Here is an 18,927-nt window from a genome sequence, read left to right on the forward strand (position 1 = left end):
GGGAGGGGTTTTGTTTATTGTTTTGGCCTTGGCCAAACCCTGAAGCCTAGAGCTTCCTGTGTGTGTGTGTGTATGTGTGTGTGTGTAAAGAGGAAAAAAAAAAAAGACCACGCACACTCAAACCTGGTTGTAAAGGTTTCTCTTTTTTTATTTTATCTTTTGTTGCGGCCCTGACCCCTAGACTAAGGGGTCGTAACATAGCGAATAACAGGGCTCCCACAGAGAGAGCAATCAAGGGATCACAGTCCAGACACCCTCTCCCACAGGACTGCCGCATACTGGATGTTTTTCCCTTTTCACACCATTCTTTGTAAACCCTAGAAATGTTTCTGCGTGAAAATCTCAGTAACTGAGCAGATTGTGAAATACTCAGACCGGCCTGTCTGGCACTAACAACCATGCCACGCTCAAATTGCTTAAATCACCTTTCTTTCCCATTCTGACATTCAGTTTGGAGTTCGAGAGATTGTCTTGACCAGGACCACATCCCTAAATGCATTGAAGCAACTGCCATGTGATTGGTTGATTAGATAATTGCATTAATGAGTAATCCTAGTAATCCTTTAGGTGAGTGTATAATACTTGTGGCAAAAGTGTTGTTTATAAGACTGTTTATTCCAAGATCAGTTCAGCTCATTGTTTATGGTCTTGTTAATTGTCATTTGCAAAGTAAACCAGATTGACTTTAGACTTAAATTCTTCAATTTGGCAAATAAATGTTTAATATGGTAATGGTAATGTGTGTATTGTTTCTTTGTTAATACTTTGGTGTCGTTGGACATATTGACCTGAATTAAAATACTCCTTGAGTAAAGAGTAAATATAGTTAAAAAATTAAGTTCAATTTTATTTGTATAGCGCTTTTAACAATTAGCATTGCCCCAAAGCAGCTTTACACAAGTGTAAGTGTAACGTATGAACTCTGTGATAGAGCAGTATGAATTAAATTCAGTTAAAATATTAAGTAAATGTAGCACATTTGTTTGTTAAATAATAGTCTAATTTTTAGTTTCTTCAACCCTGGATTTTGATTATATCTACCCAGTTATTTTACTCATTTTCACTTGGGGTAACCATTGCATTAACTTCTGATTTTTATTACATTTACTCAATTTTTTACATCATTGTACTAAATAGAATTATTTAGGTCTACTTCATTTTTTACTGACTTGTACTCAATTCATGAAGTATATTTGATATGATTTTACAACTTTTATATTTACTTAATATTTTTAAATGGAAAAAATTGAGTACAGCACAATGTTATTTTTTAGAGTGCATGTGGTGACTGGAGATGGTTCTACTTTACCATGACGATGATTCTGCCCTCGGCTGATGTGGACAGCTGTTCTTTAGGATTTGTGACTGGAGTCGCTCAATAGTTCAGGACTGGAATTTCTAACACTCCACCCGAGCCCTCAGTAACAAACTAGACTCCATATTAACTTAAAGACATAACAGTTACAGGCCAGCTGCCTAACTCACAGTATGACTGCACAACAATCCCTTCTACTGTATCTGTTATCACCCAAATGAGGATGGGTTCCTTTTGAGTCTGGTTCCTCTCAAGGTTTCTTCCTACTGCCATCTCAGGGAGTTTTTCCATCAGCACCGTTACCCTTGGCTTGCTCATCAGGGATAATCTGATCATTTTATTCTTACATGTTTTTCATATTTCATACCCTTTTTCATAAATTTCTTTTGATTCTGTAAAGCTGCTTTGGTAATGATGGGCTGGGATCTTTTGTTTGTGTGAAACCCAAGACAGTAAACACAGTGAAAGGTGATTTGATTTACAGTGTCTCGTGAAAGTTTGAGATTTTTTCAAGTTCTTTAATCATGGCCTCTGATATGTTGGCTATGTGTTCAGAGATACTGGAAAAAATCAGGTTGTAATGCATGATACTGGTTTGCATGTCTTGTATGGTTACTTTCAATTTTTTTTATTTGCCTTTATGAGTCCAATTTTCTGCAGACCAATTTTGTGATGGTGTGGACAGAGAGCTCTTCTATTTGTTTTAGTTGTGTGCAAATGTAAGGCTTCGACAGAGTTCGTTTATTTCATTGTGAAGTTTGAGCAGTAAATTTATTTTATTATTATTTATAGAAGAGCATATTCTGACTTCACTTTCTTTTGTTTGTGAATGAAGCGTTCTTTGTTTTATTTGGGTTGTGCAAAGGTGTAAAATAACATCCCCCATTGTACACAGTAGTGGTGATCAATAAATGATTCTAGGTCAGATTTCTGGTCCAGTACATAGTATTTTTACTTACCATGGTTTTATAAATATTTGATCTTAAATTATTTATAATTAAGCATTTAAGAGTCAAAGAGTTCACAAGAGGATAGTTACAATAAAAGTAGAAATATTGGGTAGTTGTTTTTAAGTGACTGAGCACTTATTTAGCATATTTAGTGCAGTGTGTGTGTGTGTGTGTGTGTGTGTGTGTGTATTTTGCTGATGTACGGTTTGCTGATGTAGGGTTACCTAGTAACCTTAGTTTCAGTGAGCTGCAGTGGTGTATCAGTGTGTGTATCTGCTCTGTGCAGGTGTCAGACATTAATGTTGTATGACAGCCGAGTGCTTCCTCTGCGTGAAATACGTGTGTGATGTGGTCGACTCTCATCACTCTGTTTATAGGCACACACCTCAAAGATGAGAGGCGGAGCTCTGTTCATCAATGCTGACATTTCTTTGACATATATGGATAAAGTAAAAATGCTGCATCTGATTTGTTATGGAGGCTGTGTGATGATTTCTTCTTTTCTGCGCTAATAAGGTAATGTTGAGTGTGATTGGTCTCTCTCTCTCTCTCTCTCTCTGTAGGGGGCTGAGTGAGGGGACACACTTCTCTCTGTCTCTCTGGGTGAGTGGAGGTGAACACATCGTGTACAGTGAGGAGGGAGATGGAAATCTGTCTGACTTTTATTCTTCTCTCATCCACACTCACACTCACAGCAGCTGGTAAGTACACACTCATTATTCACACATAACTAATGTCTCACTTTAAGAGCATGGATAAGTTTTAATCAAGAAATCAACGTTTGTAACCTTTATAAATAATGAATTGTTTAATGTTTTAGAATTTACAAAGCTGTACATATCATCCTCAGTTTAGTTAAGGTCCAAAGTAACGTTTAGAGTTTACATGATTTAATGTAAATAAAAAAAATATGTAACTAACACCCTACAAAAAACTTAATAGAGCCCAGATTTCCAAAAAAGTCAGTGATAGCCATGATAGATAAGCACCAGACCACCCAATGCACCACAGCCTGCCAAGAGTGCAAGGCTGCTAACCCAGCCTCAAAACTCTCCCGATACCAATTCAAGCAAGCACCCATGGGAAGCACTGGACATACATCCACAGAGACCCCACCCCTTAACCAATGCTAACATTAACACAGAATTACACATTCACTGTTCGTTTTAAATGCTGTCTGTGATGAAGTAGCAGACATGGTAACGCATATTAGAATAATACCAATTGCAAAGCTTCCAATGTACACAGGTATGTCAGTTTTGGAACACTGACTTAAAAAGGTTTGCGCTTCCTGTGACTGTGCATGCAGCCTTGTGCTGCCATCTGATGGCATGTTACAAAACCTGTCCTGAAACTTTTTAATACAACATACTACTACTACCACTACTACTACTAATAATAATAATAATAATAATAATTCTATTATTTTATACATTTAATAAATGCATGGAAAAATCTAATCCTGTGATATAATTCAAATATCAGGTAATTCCAAATGGAGTCTCAATTACAAAAACAACCAACATACGCCTTAAACATTAACAGTTTTTAATTTGATCATTTTAATTACATTTAGATTAAATTTTATTGTTACAGTTTGGAAAGTTTAACCTTTAAAATGTACAGTATGTCTGTATCCTTTACAGAAAAACACAAATAATTATATTATTAATTTTCATTTTTATGCTGACGGTACACAGTTATACATTTACATAGTATTTTATCACCTCTAGGTTGGATTATTGTAACGCCCTACTGTCTGGTTGTTCAGCTAGATGCATAAACAAGCTTCAGCTAGTCCAGAATGCAGCAGCGAGAGTCCTCACCAGAACCAGAAGATATGAGCACATCACCCCTATCTTATCTTCACTCCATTGGCTCCCTGTGAAATTTCGCATTGATTTTAAAATACTACTCTTGACATATAAAGCATTAAATGGTCTCGCGCCGCAGTACCTGAGCGAACTGCTAGTGTCTTACGATCCGCCATGCCTACTTCGATCAAAGGATGCAGGCTGCTTGTCAGTACCGCGTATTATGAAAAATACAGCTGGGGACAGAGCTTGTTCTTACAAAGCCCCAAAGTTATGGAATAGTCTTCCAAATAGTGTTCGGGACTCAGACACAGTCTCAGTGTTTAAGTCCAGGCTAAAAAACTATTTATTTAATCAAGCATTTTTATAAATAGATTTGCCTTAGGTAAAGGAGCAGATCTGGGGTCTCATGGACGTAGAGTATTATGGTGAACTGGTATGTTTATATGCATTTGCTATTGCTTTTAGATTTCTTTGTGTGTGGGGGGGGAATAGTTTGGATAAAAGTACCATTTTTTTGATGATTTTCAGTATTTGACATATACGATAGACCGTGATCTTCTTAAAGATATTTTAAAAGATATTTCTTCCTCAGACAGTGTGAGGTTGGTGAATGGTGGAAGTCGCTGTGCTGGCAGAGTTGAGGTTCTTCATGATGGACAGTGGGGAACAGTGTGTGGTTCTGCCTGGGATATAAAAGATGCTGCAGTGGTGTGTAGGCAGTTGCAGTGCGGGGAGCCTATAGATGTGCGGTATAATTCCTATTTTGGACCAGGGTTGGGACCAATCTGGATATATGACTTGAACTGTAGTGGATTTGAATGGACACTTCACAACTGTAGTTCACAAGAGGGACATTACTGTGATCATGCTAATAAAGCTGGAGTCGTCTGCTCAGGTACACTGATGAATTTAGAAAACAAAAACATAAAAAAAATTTGTCAAATTATCAGCATATTCATTCAAATAACAGTAATTATTTCTAAATACACTTTTTATTATTTAAATAAATTTTGTACCAGCATTTAGAATATATGTCCTTAAAAATATTTTCACAATTAAAAAAACCCAGGTGAAAATGTCAGACTCAGTGCTGGTCCTCACCGGTGCTCTGGGAGAGTGGAGGTGTATCATGGAGGTTCCTGGGCCACAGTGTGTGATGCTGACTTTGACCAGCAGGATGCAGAGGTTGTGTGTCGAGAGCTGGGCTGTGGGATTCCTGTGAAGGTGCTGGGATCAGCTGCTTTTGGCCCAGGGGAGGGTCAGGTGTGGACAGAGGAGCTTCAGTGTAGAGGAAATGAATCTGACATTACCTTCTGTTCAACATCATCTTCACTCAAACACTCACACTGCTCCCATGACAACGACATAGCATTAATATGTTCTGGTTAAGTATCATGATTTAACTTCTATTTAAATAAAGACCAGGTACGTTTGTGTTTGTTGAAGTGTAAATGCCCTCATGTAAGAATGTGTGTGTGTTTCAGTCCACATAATGTGATAAAAGAGCACAGCTATGCAATAAGCATAATATATATGATATTCTCTCTCTCAGACTTAGGCACTGTGAGGTTGGTGAATGGTGGAAGTCGATGTGTTGGGAGAGTGGAGGTTCTTCATGATGGACAGTGGGGAACAGTGTGTAACGATTACTGGGAATTAAGAGAAGCTGCAGTGGTGTGTAGAGAGCTGCACTGTGGGGAGCCTGTAAATGTGCGATATTTTGCTCACTTTGGAGAAGGATCAGGACCAATCTGGATGAATAATGTTGGCTGTAGTGGATCAGAGCCGACACTGAAGAACTGTAGCTCAGCAGAGTGGGGAAAAAATTATTGTAGTCATCGTGGTGATGCTGGAGTCACCTGCTCAGGTAAATTGGTTGTATAATAACACATGTGAATTTATATGTTTAGGATGTATCACAATTACAGTACCTTTTACATTATCTATGTTAAATTCTATAAATAAACATTTGAGTATAACAGACTGCTAAGACCTATTTCCTGAGACAGATGCTATGTTAAGGGGCAAGTGCAAGGTGCATCAGTATGGAGTGATATCCCGGACAATATTCAAAAGGAATTGCAAATTGCATTTGCAATTGCGTTTCTCATATGTGGGGCAATTCAAATGCATTTGCAAACTTTGCATTAGCGTTTGCTTTTTCGCCTTCGTGAACGCACACTGACTGACAAATTTCAAATGAAAAAGAAAATTCCATTTGCATTTGTATTTCTCATGTCTTACAAGTCATGAGTCTGCCATATTTAAATAGCAAAATCAATGACCACGTTTGCTTTTTCACTTTCTCTGCGTCGCGCGTCAAGCCTCCAAAATTTAAACGCAATCGCCAATCTATTTGCAATTGCATTTCCAACACGTTACACAGAAACCTGTCAATCAGCGTCAGGGGCGGGATTGTGTGGGGAGTGACGTCACTCGCAGTCGCCGCACAAGAGCGGGGAATTTGAGCAATGGAGGTGAACCGAGATTATCTCATTTGTTTACCAAGAAATAAACACACAAAAATGACAAATCGCATATTTTCTTACTCTGAAGTAGACAGAGAAGCCATTACAAATAAATATTTTTTTAGATCTTGACCTGTTACAGCCTGCTGGAGCTAAATCTGTCAGAAATGCTGCTTCGGCGCTTTATAGCGATGGAGTCACTAAGGGACCGTATAACAAGTGCATGACCAAGACTCAACCGTTTGTTTACATAAGAATACACAAAATTACAGAGAAATAGCTCACAGGACATTAAACATATTACACTGTTAGGCTACAGTATGAATTATTTGTTTATTTATTTGTTTATTTGGTTAATACTTATTTCGAAGTTTTTACACTTAAAATTATTACACAGACAATTCTTGTGGCAATAAAACAGATAATTCGTCAAATGAGAGTTAGGGTGTTTTTTTATTATTAAAATAAAAATAATAGTTGTAAAGGTATGTATGAAAATGAATGCACTTTGGTACAGTCTATTATGAGTTGCAAAAAATTACAATAAAATTAACAAAATTCAATAACTATTTTGCTATAGAAATTAAGCATTTAGAAAATGTAAAACCAACTGTACTATAATGTACTTTATCCTTGCTAATAACTACAACCCTTGCCTTGGCAATGTTCAGTTTGATATTAATTCAGTAATTTTTTTTATTCATTTTTTGAAAAAAAAAATTTAATCAAACTGAAACTGATAGAGTGGATTATAGTACAACTGGTTTAACATGTGTAATCCACATAACGAAAAAGCTATCGATTTTTTTTTCAATGTTATGCGCTAAAATGCCTCCCTGCCACAGATTGCCCCCCCCTACATAACCTCTATCAAATATTATACTAGAACATAAGTTAATAGGTTTACTAATTGCACCAAATGGATTTGATTATTAAATAAGCAATATAAAAAAGACATGTTGTATAGGGGAAAATATATAAATATTTTAGGGCATAACACAACTTTACTGCGGTTCACCTCCATTGCTCAAATTTCCCCCCTTGTGTGGCGACTGCGAGTGACGTCAATCCCCACACAATAATGCCCAACTGTATAGACCCGCCCCTGATTCTGATTGACAGGTTTCTGTGTAACGTGTTGGAAATGCAATTGCAAATAGATTAGCGATTGCGTTTGAATTTTGGTCGGCTTGACGCGCGACGCAGAGAAAGTGAAAAAGCAAACGTGGTCATTGACTTTGCTATTTAAATATGACAGACTCATGACTTGTAAGACATGAAAAATACAAATGCAAATGGACTTTTCTTTTTCATTTGAAATTTGTCAGTCAGAGTGCGTTCACGAAGGCGAAACAGCAAACGGTAATGCAAAGTTTGCAATTGCATTTGAATTATGGCACACTTTCATCGTGCACATATGGGAAACTCAATTGCAAATGCAATTTGCAATTCCTTTTAAATATTGTCCGGGATATCACTCCATACATCATGGGGATTTGGGTACAGTAGCTTGTTATTTTTCTTAACATCAGATCCTGCTGTCAAGACTTCAACTGCTAGCAGAGAGTGTTCCTGCAAGCTATAGATCTAGAAAACACATATTTTTAAAATGGCAACAAACAAGGCACCTAAAGTGCTACAAGACTGCATGCTGATGCCTTTAATGCATTACAGTGAAACCTCGGATAACGAGTAACGCAGTTTGCAAGTGTTTGACAAGACGAACAAAATTTTTAATAAATTTTGACTTGAAAAAACAAACAAGTCTTGGTTTACGAGTACCGAGTATCATGTATCACGCATGTGCATTGTTGTTTTGATGCTGTGCTCCACGTGATCACAACTGAGCCAACGATTTTTGGCCACGATTTCTGCTGCAGAATTGTGGGTAATCATCTCCCCTGCTGGGTCTTAGTGCGCGCCTCTCACTGGTATAATCAATATCCGTGCACAAGTGTACTGTTCACTATAACACTGTGACCATGTGTGTGTGTAAAACACATTTTATTTTGTATCTGTATATGTGTGTGTGTACAGTGCGCGTATAAAGCATAAGCAAGTCTCATTAGAGAGGTTAAAGATCCATTTTCTCTCTTTGTATCAGCCTGATCTTCGTCTTTGTGTGCGCACGCATCATTGGACACCATGCCACACACACACACAGACCCCTCCTACTTTCACCTTCACAGACATCCACAGACACACACACACTTTTTCTCTGTGCTTTACACAGAAATGCTGCTCTGTCACGATTCTTTTTAAAGGTAAAGTGCAGGTTAATTTGTTTTATTTTTACTTTACATCAGTGATTTCATTAGTGTGTCGCTCAATTAAGTGTCATTAGAAAGATTTCTTGTTTATATCTGATTTTGCAGATGTTTTACAAGTCATTTTACCAGTTATCACCAGTGTGAAAATTCTATGCTTCATTTCATTCACTCAGGCTTATAGTGACACCCCTTTATTCTACACCATGCATTACACTATTATTGAAACTTTAAAGTTGATTATGACTTCATCACTTGAACTATCTGTGTTTCTTATGTAGAAAATAAACCCGGGGATTCTGACGATGATCAGAAGACAGTTATAAAGACAGGTGGGATAATAATGTGACAGTTTGGTAATCTCAGTCATTAACACAGTTGAAAATAAAATCACAGTTTGACAGACAACTACAAGAGTACTTTATTAATACTGTTGCTAAACATGCACAAATATGATAACAGAAAGAAAACAAGAAAAAAAAGACATTGTACGTAAATGATCACAGACTTAACCTTTTATTTTGTGCATCTCTCTCTCTCTCTCTCTCTTTCAGAGAGTGTGAGGGTCATGAATGGTGGAAGTCACTGTGCTGGAAGAGTGGAAGTTCTTCATGATGGACAGTGGGGAACAGTGTGTGGAACTGCCTGGGATATGAAAGATGCAGCAGTGGTGTGTAGAGAGCTGCACTGTGGGGAGGCTATAAATGTGCACTATTTGGCTGAGTTTGGAGAAGGATCAGGAAAAATATGGATATATGATTTGTATTGTAAAGGATCTGAATTGACACTGAACAACTGTAGCTCACAAGATGGACATTACTGCGATCATGGGGTTGATGCTGGGGTTGTTTGTTCAGGTAAACAAACCAAAAAATAACATTTCAATTGGTTTAAATATTAGCATGGTTGATGGGGCTAATTCAAATGCTAACGATATGTTAAATAATTCTTTTTATTTCATTTTATTTACTCAGGCCATAGAATGTCGAGACTCAGAGCTGGTCATCATCTGTGCTCTGGGAGAGTGGAGGTGCTTCATGGAAGTTCCTGGTCCACAGTGTGTGATGCTGACTTTGACCAGCAGGATGCAGAGGTTGTGTGTCGAGAACTGGGCTGTGGGATTCCTGTGAAGGTGCTGGGATCAGCTGCTTTTGGCCGAGGGGACGGTCAGGTGTGGACAGAGGAGCTTCAGTGTAGAGGAAATGAGTCTCAGATTGCCTTCTGTCCATCATCTTCACTCAAACACTCATACTGCTCCCATGATGACGATGTGGGAATAATATGTTCTGGTTAAGTATCATGATTTACCTTCTGTTTAAACGACCACATGCCTTTTTAAATGTTCCTCTTTCACTGAGCTCTCGGCTGTTTGTTTAGGTCACACAGAGGCGAGGCTGGTGAACGGACTAGACTCCTGTTCTGGTCGAGTGGAGCTCCAGTACCTCAGTGACTGGGGTACAGTTTGTACTATGAACTGGGATAAGAGAGCTGCAGATGTTCTCTGTGCACAGCTAGATTGTGGGAGTGCTGTAGCTGTGGTGGGGGTGGACTGGTTTGGAGAGGGGAGTGGCCACATCTGGGCTGATGTGTTTGATTGTCAGGGCAATGAGACACACCTATCACAATGTGGCATCTCATCATGGAATCGAGCTGCATGCTCTCATAACTACGATGCTGGAGTCATCTGTAATGGTCAGATATTAACCTCAGCTACACCACGTTAGTGAATAAACTCAGTGTTCATTAGAATATTTAAATTATGTTCTTCTGTTTCAGGATCATCCATGGCGTTTCATGAGGGACGAGTGCAGTTGTCTGGAGGGAGCGAGTGTCAGGGGGAGGTGGAGATTTATTTCAGGCAGGACTGGAGGAGAGTTCTCCTGGACTCGTGGAGTCTGTCTGAGGCGTCTGTGCTCTGCAGACAGCTGGACTGTGGCTCTGTGCTGAACTACCGCTCCTCTCCATCCACCACTGAACACAAACACATGTGTGTAACAGGTTTCAGCTGCTCTGGGAGTGAAGCTCATCTGGGGAACTGCAGCAGTGCACAACCTGTCAACTGCAGCTCAAGGGAACAGCTTTACATCACCTGCTCAGGTACCCAGCACAACTATCAACAACAGGAATAAACACATTTAAATAATTCTTATTACATAGAATTTTACAATGTAAAAATGTTTTAAAAAATTTACAATGTCGTTGTCTTTGGTCTTTCGGCTGCTCTATATTGAAAAAAAAAAATCATTACCCCAGCCCCCAGGTCCATCAGGCTGGTTGGTTCTGGGGGAGACTGTGCAGGAAGGCTGGAGGTTTTCCACAGTGGCTCGTGGGGGACAGTGTGTGATGACTCGTGGGATATTGAGGATGCACAGGTGGTGTGCAGACAGCTGCAGTGTGGAGTGCCCCTCAGTACCCACATACCAGCCTGGTTTGGTCCTGGAACTGGGTCCATATGGCTGAATGAGGTGGAGTGTGAGGGGAACGAGACGTCCCTGTGGAACTGCAGATCTCAGCTGTGTGAAGAGGGGGAATGTGGACACCAGGAGGACGTAGGAGTCATGTGCTCAGGTACAGTGTGATGTACTGCACCGTGTTACAAATTTTCAAATTACAAAATTACAAATGATAGCAAAGACCTGTTTATAAATCTAGTCAATCTTAAATCAAGTAAAATGTATCCTACTTCCACCAGAGTTTAAAGAGATACGACTCACGGAAGGCTGTAAAGGGAATCTGGAAGTGTTCTACAATGGAACCTGGGGTAATGTGTGTCACAATCAGATGGATGATGAGACAATAAATGTGGTGTGTCGAGAGCTGAACTGTGGAAGACTCGAGCGTTTGGACTCAGGCAGTGCGAGAGTGGAATCTGCTCCTAACTGGCTGGATCATGTGAAATGTAGGAAACACGACTCTAATCTGTTAAAGTGTCCATCTTTACCCTGGGGACAGAACAGTTGTGATAATCATGATGAGGTGACTCATATTACTTGCACAGGTAGGAGGATTCTCTCTCTACTAGTTTTATAACATGCGTTCAAAAAGTCCATCTGCAGTGGTGTAGAGGAAGTTATGGTAAAATATTTATTTACTGAAACTCATTATTATTCTGATTCAGCATTGTAAAGTGGTATTTTTGTCTCTGGAAAAGCTGCTTAAAATCTTTCATGGACTAAATTTGTGTATTTTTTACCAGCTTTTAAATAAACTATTTAAATTTAAGATAAACGTCTGGCAGTAAGCAAAGAACACTTTGGATAAATACAACAGACTGCCAGCTCTAAACAAGAGTGTGTTAAATTTTAATACTTCACCACAAAGTATTGTGGTTTCATAGCTATTTACTTTTGTTAATTAATGTTGTTAATTTAGCACCTCGGTCCTGGGGGAATGCCATTTCATCTCACTGTGTACTAAACTGTATATGTTTGAAATGACAAAAGCCCATTTGACTTGACTTGACAATATACTATACTGCTACTTCTCTATGTGGCTGTGGCTGAGAGACTTTCTGAATGCATTATACATTGCTGTATAATTTGCATATATATTACAGCTATGAAATAAGAATGAGGGAAAAGTCAGTTTCATCAATTTTGTTACTGCAGAAGATGAAACGTTTCAACAGACACATGGGACATGCTCTTCGTTTTACCTTCAGAAATATTGCTCAAGTAAGGACACTTACTCACAAGGACATTTCTCACATTAATTGGGTTTTAAGAAGAGAGTTACAGATTCCAACCAAGAATTAAGGAAAAATTGCTGGATTTGTCTCACAGCAAATAAATATACTAATAATTGTATTTTTTATTATTAAAGGCTCAAAGGCCAAGGATTATACATTTATTGTTACTAAATCGTAACCCAGGATTCTTCAGTGGTCAGGAATGAGATGGTTTCAATAGATGATGTTGAGTTCTTATTAATGTATCATAGTTTTGTAGTTCAGTGTGTGAGTGGAGCTGTTCTTTAGCTTTTGTGTGTTTCCACATGTGTGATGTGTGTGATGTAGAGCACTGGTCTCTCAGGCTGAGTGGAGGAAAGGGAAGCTGCTCTGGGAGGTTGGAGGTGTATCATAACGCTACGTGGGGCTCCGTTTGTGATGATCAGTGGAACATCAGGAACGCTCAGGTGGTGTGCAGACAGCTGGGCTGTGGCTCGGCGCTGAGTGCTGATAGGAATGTTAGCTTTGGTTCTGGTGAAGGGACTATCTGGCTGAACAGAGTGAAGTGTCGAGGGGATGAGATTCACCTGTGGGACTGTCATCATTCCCTGAAGAAACACACTGACTGCTCTCATGCTGAAGTCACCTGTGCAGGTCAGAGGGGTGTGCTAACTTTTCAGCTTTCTCTCTCCACTCACTACACTTTTCTCACAGGGTTAAGACTTGATAACTTTTATTCATAATCTTAGATGTTAGCTTGATGTTAGCTTGAAAGCTCAGCAAGTCAGAAATCAGATCTAGTGAGAGTTTATTTTTAATGTGTTAGTTTTTTTTTTTGCAAATACAGACATATCCACAGTGTCCACTACTACACCCACCACCACCACCACCACCACTACAACCACCACCACCACATCAGGTATGTATATTTGTTACAATACAATATTTGTTACTGTTCACTATTTTTTTCTTATCAAGATCCTCTTCTGTGTTTTTGACTTCAGGAAGAGGCGCTTCAAATACCCCACCCACCCCTCCACTGGTTCTCTTTGTGTTGGGAACGCTGCTCTTCCTGGCCTTAGTGCTTCTGGTGGTACTGTTTTACCAGAACAGAGTGCTCAGGAGAGGTACCACACATTCACACAGTTTATTATCTCTACAACACCAGTTATTATTATTATTATTATTATTATTATTATTCTGCACTCCCAGTTGTCTCTAAGACGAGGCGTAAGACTCAGCCTGAGGCAGTCTATGAGGAGATCAACCACAGATACATCACTAGAAGAATCACGAGCTCCACTCAAAGAGGTGAGTGATATGTGGACTGTTCTACATCACACTTATTGTATTCCATTTAAACTTGGAGCTGAAATTCAAAGCATGCAAATGATCAAATCACTCAATACTAAATACACCCCTCAATGCAAACTCAGTGATTAAAGCAGGATTTTACCCCAAATCCAGTCTGATTCATTTATTTACAAAAATATTAATAAAAATAAGTGAAATGTGTGTGAGAGGAAATGTGCAGTTAGAGTACATGTGGTGTAGAGATGGAATTCTGCTGATAAACATCTATTAATGCTTCTGATTTAGTGCAAGTGGGTGTGTGTGTGTGTGTGTGTGTGTGTGTGTGTGTGTGTGTGTGTGCCTGTATGTATGCATGCTTTCCTGTTCAGCTGCTCTTGTTTCTCCTCTCTGCCTCACTCCCGGTCTGTGTGTGTGTGTCTGTGTGTGTGTGTGTATGTGTACATAACCATGTGTTTATGTATTTTACTGTTCAGAAGTTTAGATGACTGTTTAGATGATCAGAAAGGAGAGTCTCATAAACATGGTGATTATTAAATGCAAAGCAGAACAGAGCAGAACATTTAAAGACAGACGGACACATGATTCACATCTGTAGACGATGTAGGACAGAAAAAGCAGTGAGTTGTGTTGCCAGATTGGTCGTGTTTACACGGGGATACTCTTTTATTATCTTGGGGTCGAAAAAGTGTTTAGTGCAAGTGATGAAAAAATCATGGTGTGTCTATTGTATATGTACTGAATCAGTCTCGCTTTTTCTCTTAAACACACACACTCTCTCTCTCCAGTTTTCCGTTTTGATTGTTGGATTTTTGCTTTAGAATATTTCCGACCCCGGTTGGTTGTATGGATAGTTTTTGATGAATTTTGTTAGACCTCACTTATACAATAGAATCTCACGAGAATGGCAAAGATCACGCTGGTACTGTGTGTTTTACCGCGCGGTCTCGAGGCTTGTCTGAATGAAACCGTGAGGAACATTTACATAAAGGTGAGGTGTGTCTGAATTACAGAAACAGTGGAGGTTCTAGTGTGTATGGTGTCCTGGGGGAACTCACCTTCAGCACCGCCAGAAAGAAAGAAAGAAAGAGATAAATAGAGAGAAAAATATCTGCCAATGTGGCCACTGGACAGAAAGACTGTCTGTTATGAACTGATAAAACTCCAAATGTTAAATATCATACGTCTGAAAAAGGCCTCTGTGTGTGAGTGTGCATGCAAAAGTGCAGGCTTTCCTGTGCAGGTGCACTTCCTGCCTTACACCCGGTGTGTGTGTGTGTGTGTGTCTGATGCCTGTCCTGCTCTCCTCTAACAGGAAGTCTCCTCTCTGAAGAACAGTATTCTGGGTATGAGCATGTGGATGATGAGCTTCTCTCAGGTAAAAAAGGCCAGAGTGTGAGTTTGTCTGACTCCATTAACTGAAAGATATTCGAATTGCAATTAAAGATGAGAAATGACTAAATGTGTCCTTTCTGAGACGTGATTATGATGTATTGTATAGAAGAATTACAGTAACTCCAGTGTTTTAATGCTGACACATGAGATCTCACAATCAACCTTATCTTACTTTAAGCTTCTAAAATCCCTCTTATCACATTTATCAAAGCTTCTTTGGATGAGGATTTTATTGAGTATAAATGTGTTTAAAAGCCCAAACACACAAACTCTTCTTTTTCCAGTAAAGTCTGGGATTGGAGAAAAGGCTGAGTATTATGATGATGTCATCGACACCAGTGACTTCATAAGTGGGTGCAGTTGTTAACTAATCAGATCAATTGAGTGACTTGACATTAAACCATGAGGTCAGAATGTGATGGAGCTGTTTGTACAGAGCCTCTGCTTTTATTTCATTTAGGTGATACAGGAAGAGTTGAGCCACCAGAGGACTACGATGATGCCGTCACTGCTGGACCCATCGCTGATAACGTGGAGGGTGTGCTTCTGTTTTGGGATTTGTTTTAGAGCGCACACACACACACAGACTGCAGATCAGTGTGTTCTTTATTGGTTTGTGTGTAGTGACATTTTTGACATGTATACGATGTCATTTCGCATTGTGTCATCAAATCCACAGTGTACAAACTGCCACTTCAGTAAACTTTAAATCTCTTTAAATCTCTGTGTTTTGGTGTAGAGGATGAAGCTGAGAATTATGATGAGGCCATTACAGCTGATCAGAAGTCAGTTATACTGACAGGTATGATAATAATGTAACAGTGTTGCATCCACAAGCATCCAAATGATCATTAATGACATTCATGTGGATTTAATAGCTTTTATCTCTACATTCTGACAGAGGACGTGTCCGAGAACTATGATGATGCAGTTACGGCTGAAACAAACACAAACATCACCACAGGTCAGAGAGTTTCTCTGTTTCTCTGAAAAAAATCCCCTTAAACATTTCTATAATAAACTTTAAACAATGTGCTGCTGAATTCTGCATTCTGATTAATGTTGATTAATTTTCTATAACAGCAGCTCTGACATACTGCAGCTGTAAATCACAGGTTTATATTAATGCACTCGTTCCACTACATTATGGTTTCTATAGTAACGGCTCATCCACAGGGACGTGTAAAGCAGACGCTCCACATTAACTGATGAAAAACAAACACACAACAAAAAAGTCTTGCTATAAGTGTAGTAAAGTGTAGCTCCAAGAGCTCACAGTGCTGAGACGCTAAATGCTGATTAACATCAACATCTCGTCTGCTGTATTTGACAGAAGTCACACTCACATCTAAAAGAACTCAACAATTCATAATGTGGGGAATTAATTCATGCATTTCATTTTAAATAATCACATGACTTACTTTTTAATGTAAAGTTTAATTAAGCTTTTTAACTTACCCATGATATATTTATTTATTTTCATAATGCTGCTGCGATACAAGTCACACCCACATCTAAAACAATTCAGAAGTAAATAATGTAATTATTGTTATTAATAAAATTACTTCTGTCTATCATTTTATCTTACAGTCCTTAAATGTATTTGTTTAAATACTAATAGTTTAATACCATTTTTTAAATTAATTATTAGAATTAGTGCCCCATCTGCTGCATTTAATATAAGCCACACCCACATCTAAAACAATTCAGCAAAATGTATTTTATAAAATGAATTAAGCAATTTAACAATATTTTTAATTTACGTTAATATCACTGAACAATAATTAATTGAATAATGTTTAATGGTTTTTTTATTTAATCTTTTTCCTGTAACATATAATTATCAATTTTTATAAAAATTTCCACTTGAGCAAATTCAAACTAAATTTAAAAATGCTGATGAAAAGAAGCAACAAGTTATAATTTTAAGTCCTTAAATGAGATTGACATGAAAAGCGTGGCAGTACCACCTACTGGCCCAGAGTGGTACTGCAACAGAGGAAGGGAAATACACATGAGCTCCATATATGTACATATAGCACTTACACTCATGTAATATTAATATTAAGTATTAATAGTAATATAAATATTCATAGTAAATATTTTAATTATTAATTGGAAAGTATTTAAATATGAAAAAATAAATGTAATTTAAAAATGTGAAATATAATAAAAAATTTTATGTAAAATGTACTTCATTAAATAATTAAAACATTTATCTCAGCTGTTTTTAATTTGTTTTTCTAAACAAATTAAGAATGTTGCCTTAAAATACATTCATAATATTTATAATATTTTTATAAAAAAATACATACATGAATAATCAATAAATAAATAAGCATGTAGATAAGGTCTAAAATTCCATCTTATAAAGAGTGATATAATTTCTTCTCCTCTTACTGCAGTAAAGCTCCAGCAGGCGACTTCATCAGCTCTCACCTCCATATCTCAGTGGTTATAGTGGAGTCTCTGGCTAGTAGCTTTCACACACTAATGGGAAAATGCACTGTTCCTATTGGTTAATCCTTTTTCTCACTACAGCAGCTGGTAGACAATAAAACATCATTAAACTCTTATAATTTAATAGTGAATATATTTAAATAGTTTTTTTAGCTTCTCATTTGCATGGAATCCTATTTTAATTTAGTGTTAATATAAAATCAGTATAAAGTTAATATGTAATAGTTTATATATTTAAATTATTTCTGTTATCTTTATTTTTCATATAAATGTCGTGTTTTACTCAGTAACTCAGTATTTTACTATAAAATCAACACACACACTGGTTTATTACTTCTTCATTTATTTGTTGATTAGACAATCCAGAAGATTATGATGATGTCATCACTGAGGAACAGGATGGAGGAGAGACAGAAGGTGAGTGACTTCTTGTTTATTCTGTAATGTACATAAGTGCACAGGCAGCAAAGTCAAAGATTAGATTATATATGATTAGATTATATATGGTATATAATAAATATCAACTTTCAGAAGAGTTTTTAGAACAAATGTTCTCTCTGTTCTGTCATTTAACAAGTGCATTTATTAAAGAGTTTAGATAAGACCTACTGTAAATATTACCTGTGATATATAATATAAACATCAGCTGACTGTTTTTAGAACAAATCTCTGTTCTGTCATTTAACAAGTGCAGCCAGATTTATTACACACTTTAGATAAGACCTGTATATTTATGGCTCTTTTACTTCCACATTTTTATAAACACAATCTTGTAAGGACTGGAATCTATTTATTCCAAACATTTAACAGGAAAATAGAAATGTAATACTATATAACATGTATTATTGTTTTGTAGCATTTCTACAGTTGAATCAGTTTGTAAAATGATGTGAAATTTGATGGACATCTCTATAACATCTTATACACATGGCCTGTGTTAATATTAAGAAAACTCATCTGATAAATGTCCTCTATTCTCTTCATTTATTGTTTAAAGATCAAAGAAATCCTACATAGTGCATCAATTACTGTATTTGAAGGTTTTACAAAACATTGACTATTAATCCAATACAAAGGAGATATTAAAGAGGTAAATGTGTTTATTTTACAGAATATGATGAGGTGGAGGAGAAATCTCAGAAAGACAGGGACCATGTGACTGAGACACGCCCCCAAAGGCCTTTTCTCAGGAAATTACATTTCAACTTTTATAAACACAAACAATGATTTGATTCTACTTCCAATAATTTCATGCATTCTGAACCATGTTCATTTTC

The 18,927-nt window shown here is 37.6% G+C and overlaps 1 protein-coding gene across 1 annotated transcript in view; it reads left to right on the top strand.

Annotated features, from left to right (window-relative positions):
• Positions 1-2,873: 2,873 nt before the first annotated feature.
• LOC128533915 (scavenger receptor cysteine-rich type 1 protein M130-like) overlaps positions 2,874-18,927 on the top strand; it is a 52,900-nt gene continuing 36,846 nt past the window's right edge. The window contains exons 1-9 of the mRNA XM_053508143.1: positions 2,874-2,966; positions 4,675-4,977; positions 5,152-5,466; positions 5,641-5,960; positions 7,445-7,451; positions 9,816-10,100; positions 10,195-10,509; positions 11,071-11,392; positions 12,849-13,125. Coding sequence (XP_053364118.1) covers positions 2,909-2,966; positions 4,675-4,977; positions 5,152-5,466; positions 5,641-5,960; positions 7,445-7,451; positions 9,816-10,100; positions 10,195-10,509; positions 11,071-11,392; positions 12,849-13,125 — 2,202 coding nt within the window. The 5' untranslated portion in view covers positions 2,874-2,908. The remainder of the gene's footprint in view (positions 2,967-4,674; positions 4,978-5,151; positions 5,467-5,640; positions 5,961-7,444; positions 7,452-9,815; positions 10,101-10,194; positions 10,510-11,070; positions 11,393-12,848; positions 13,126-18,927) is intronic.

The sequence above is a fragment of the Clarias gariepinus genome, chromosome 12, assembly GCF_024256425.1.
Source record: "Clarias gariepinus isolate MV-2021 ecotype Netherlands chromosome 12, CGAR_prim_01v2, whole genome shotgun sequence".
Lineage (NCBI taxonomy): Eukaryota > Metazoa > Chordata > Actinopteri > Siluriformes > Clariidae > Clarias > Clarias gariepinus.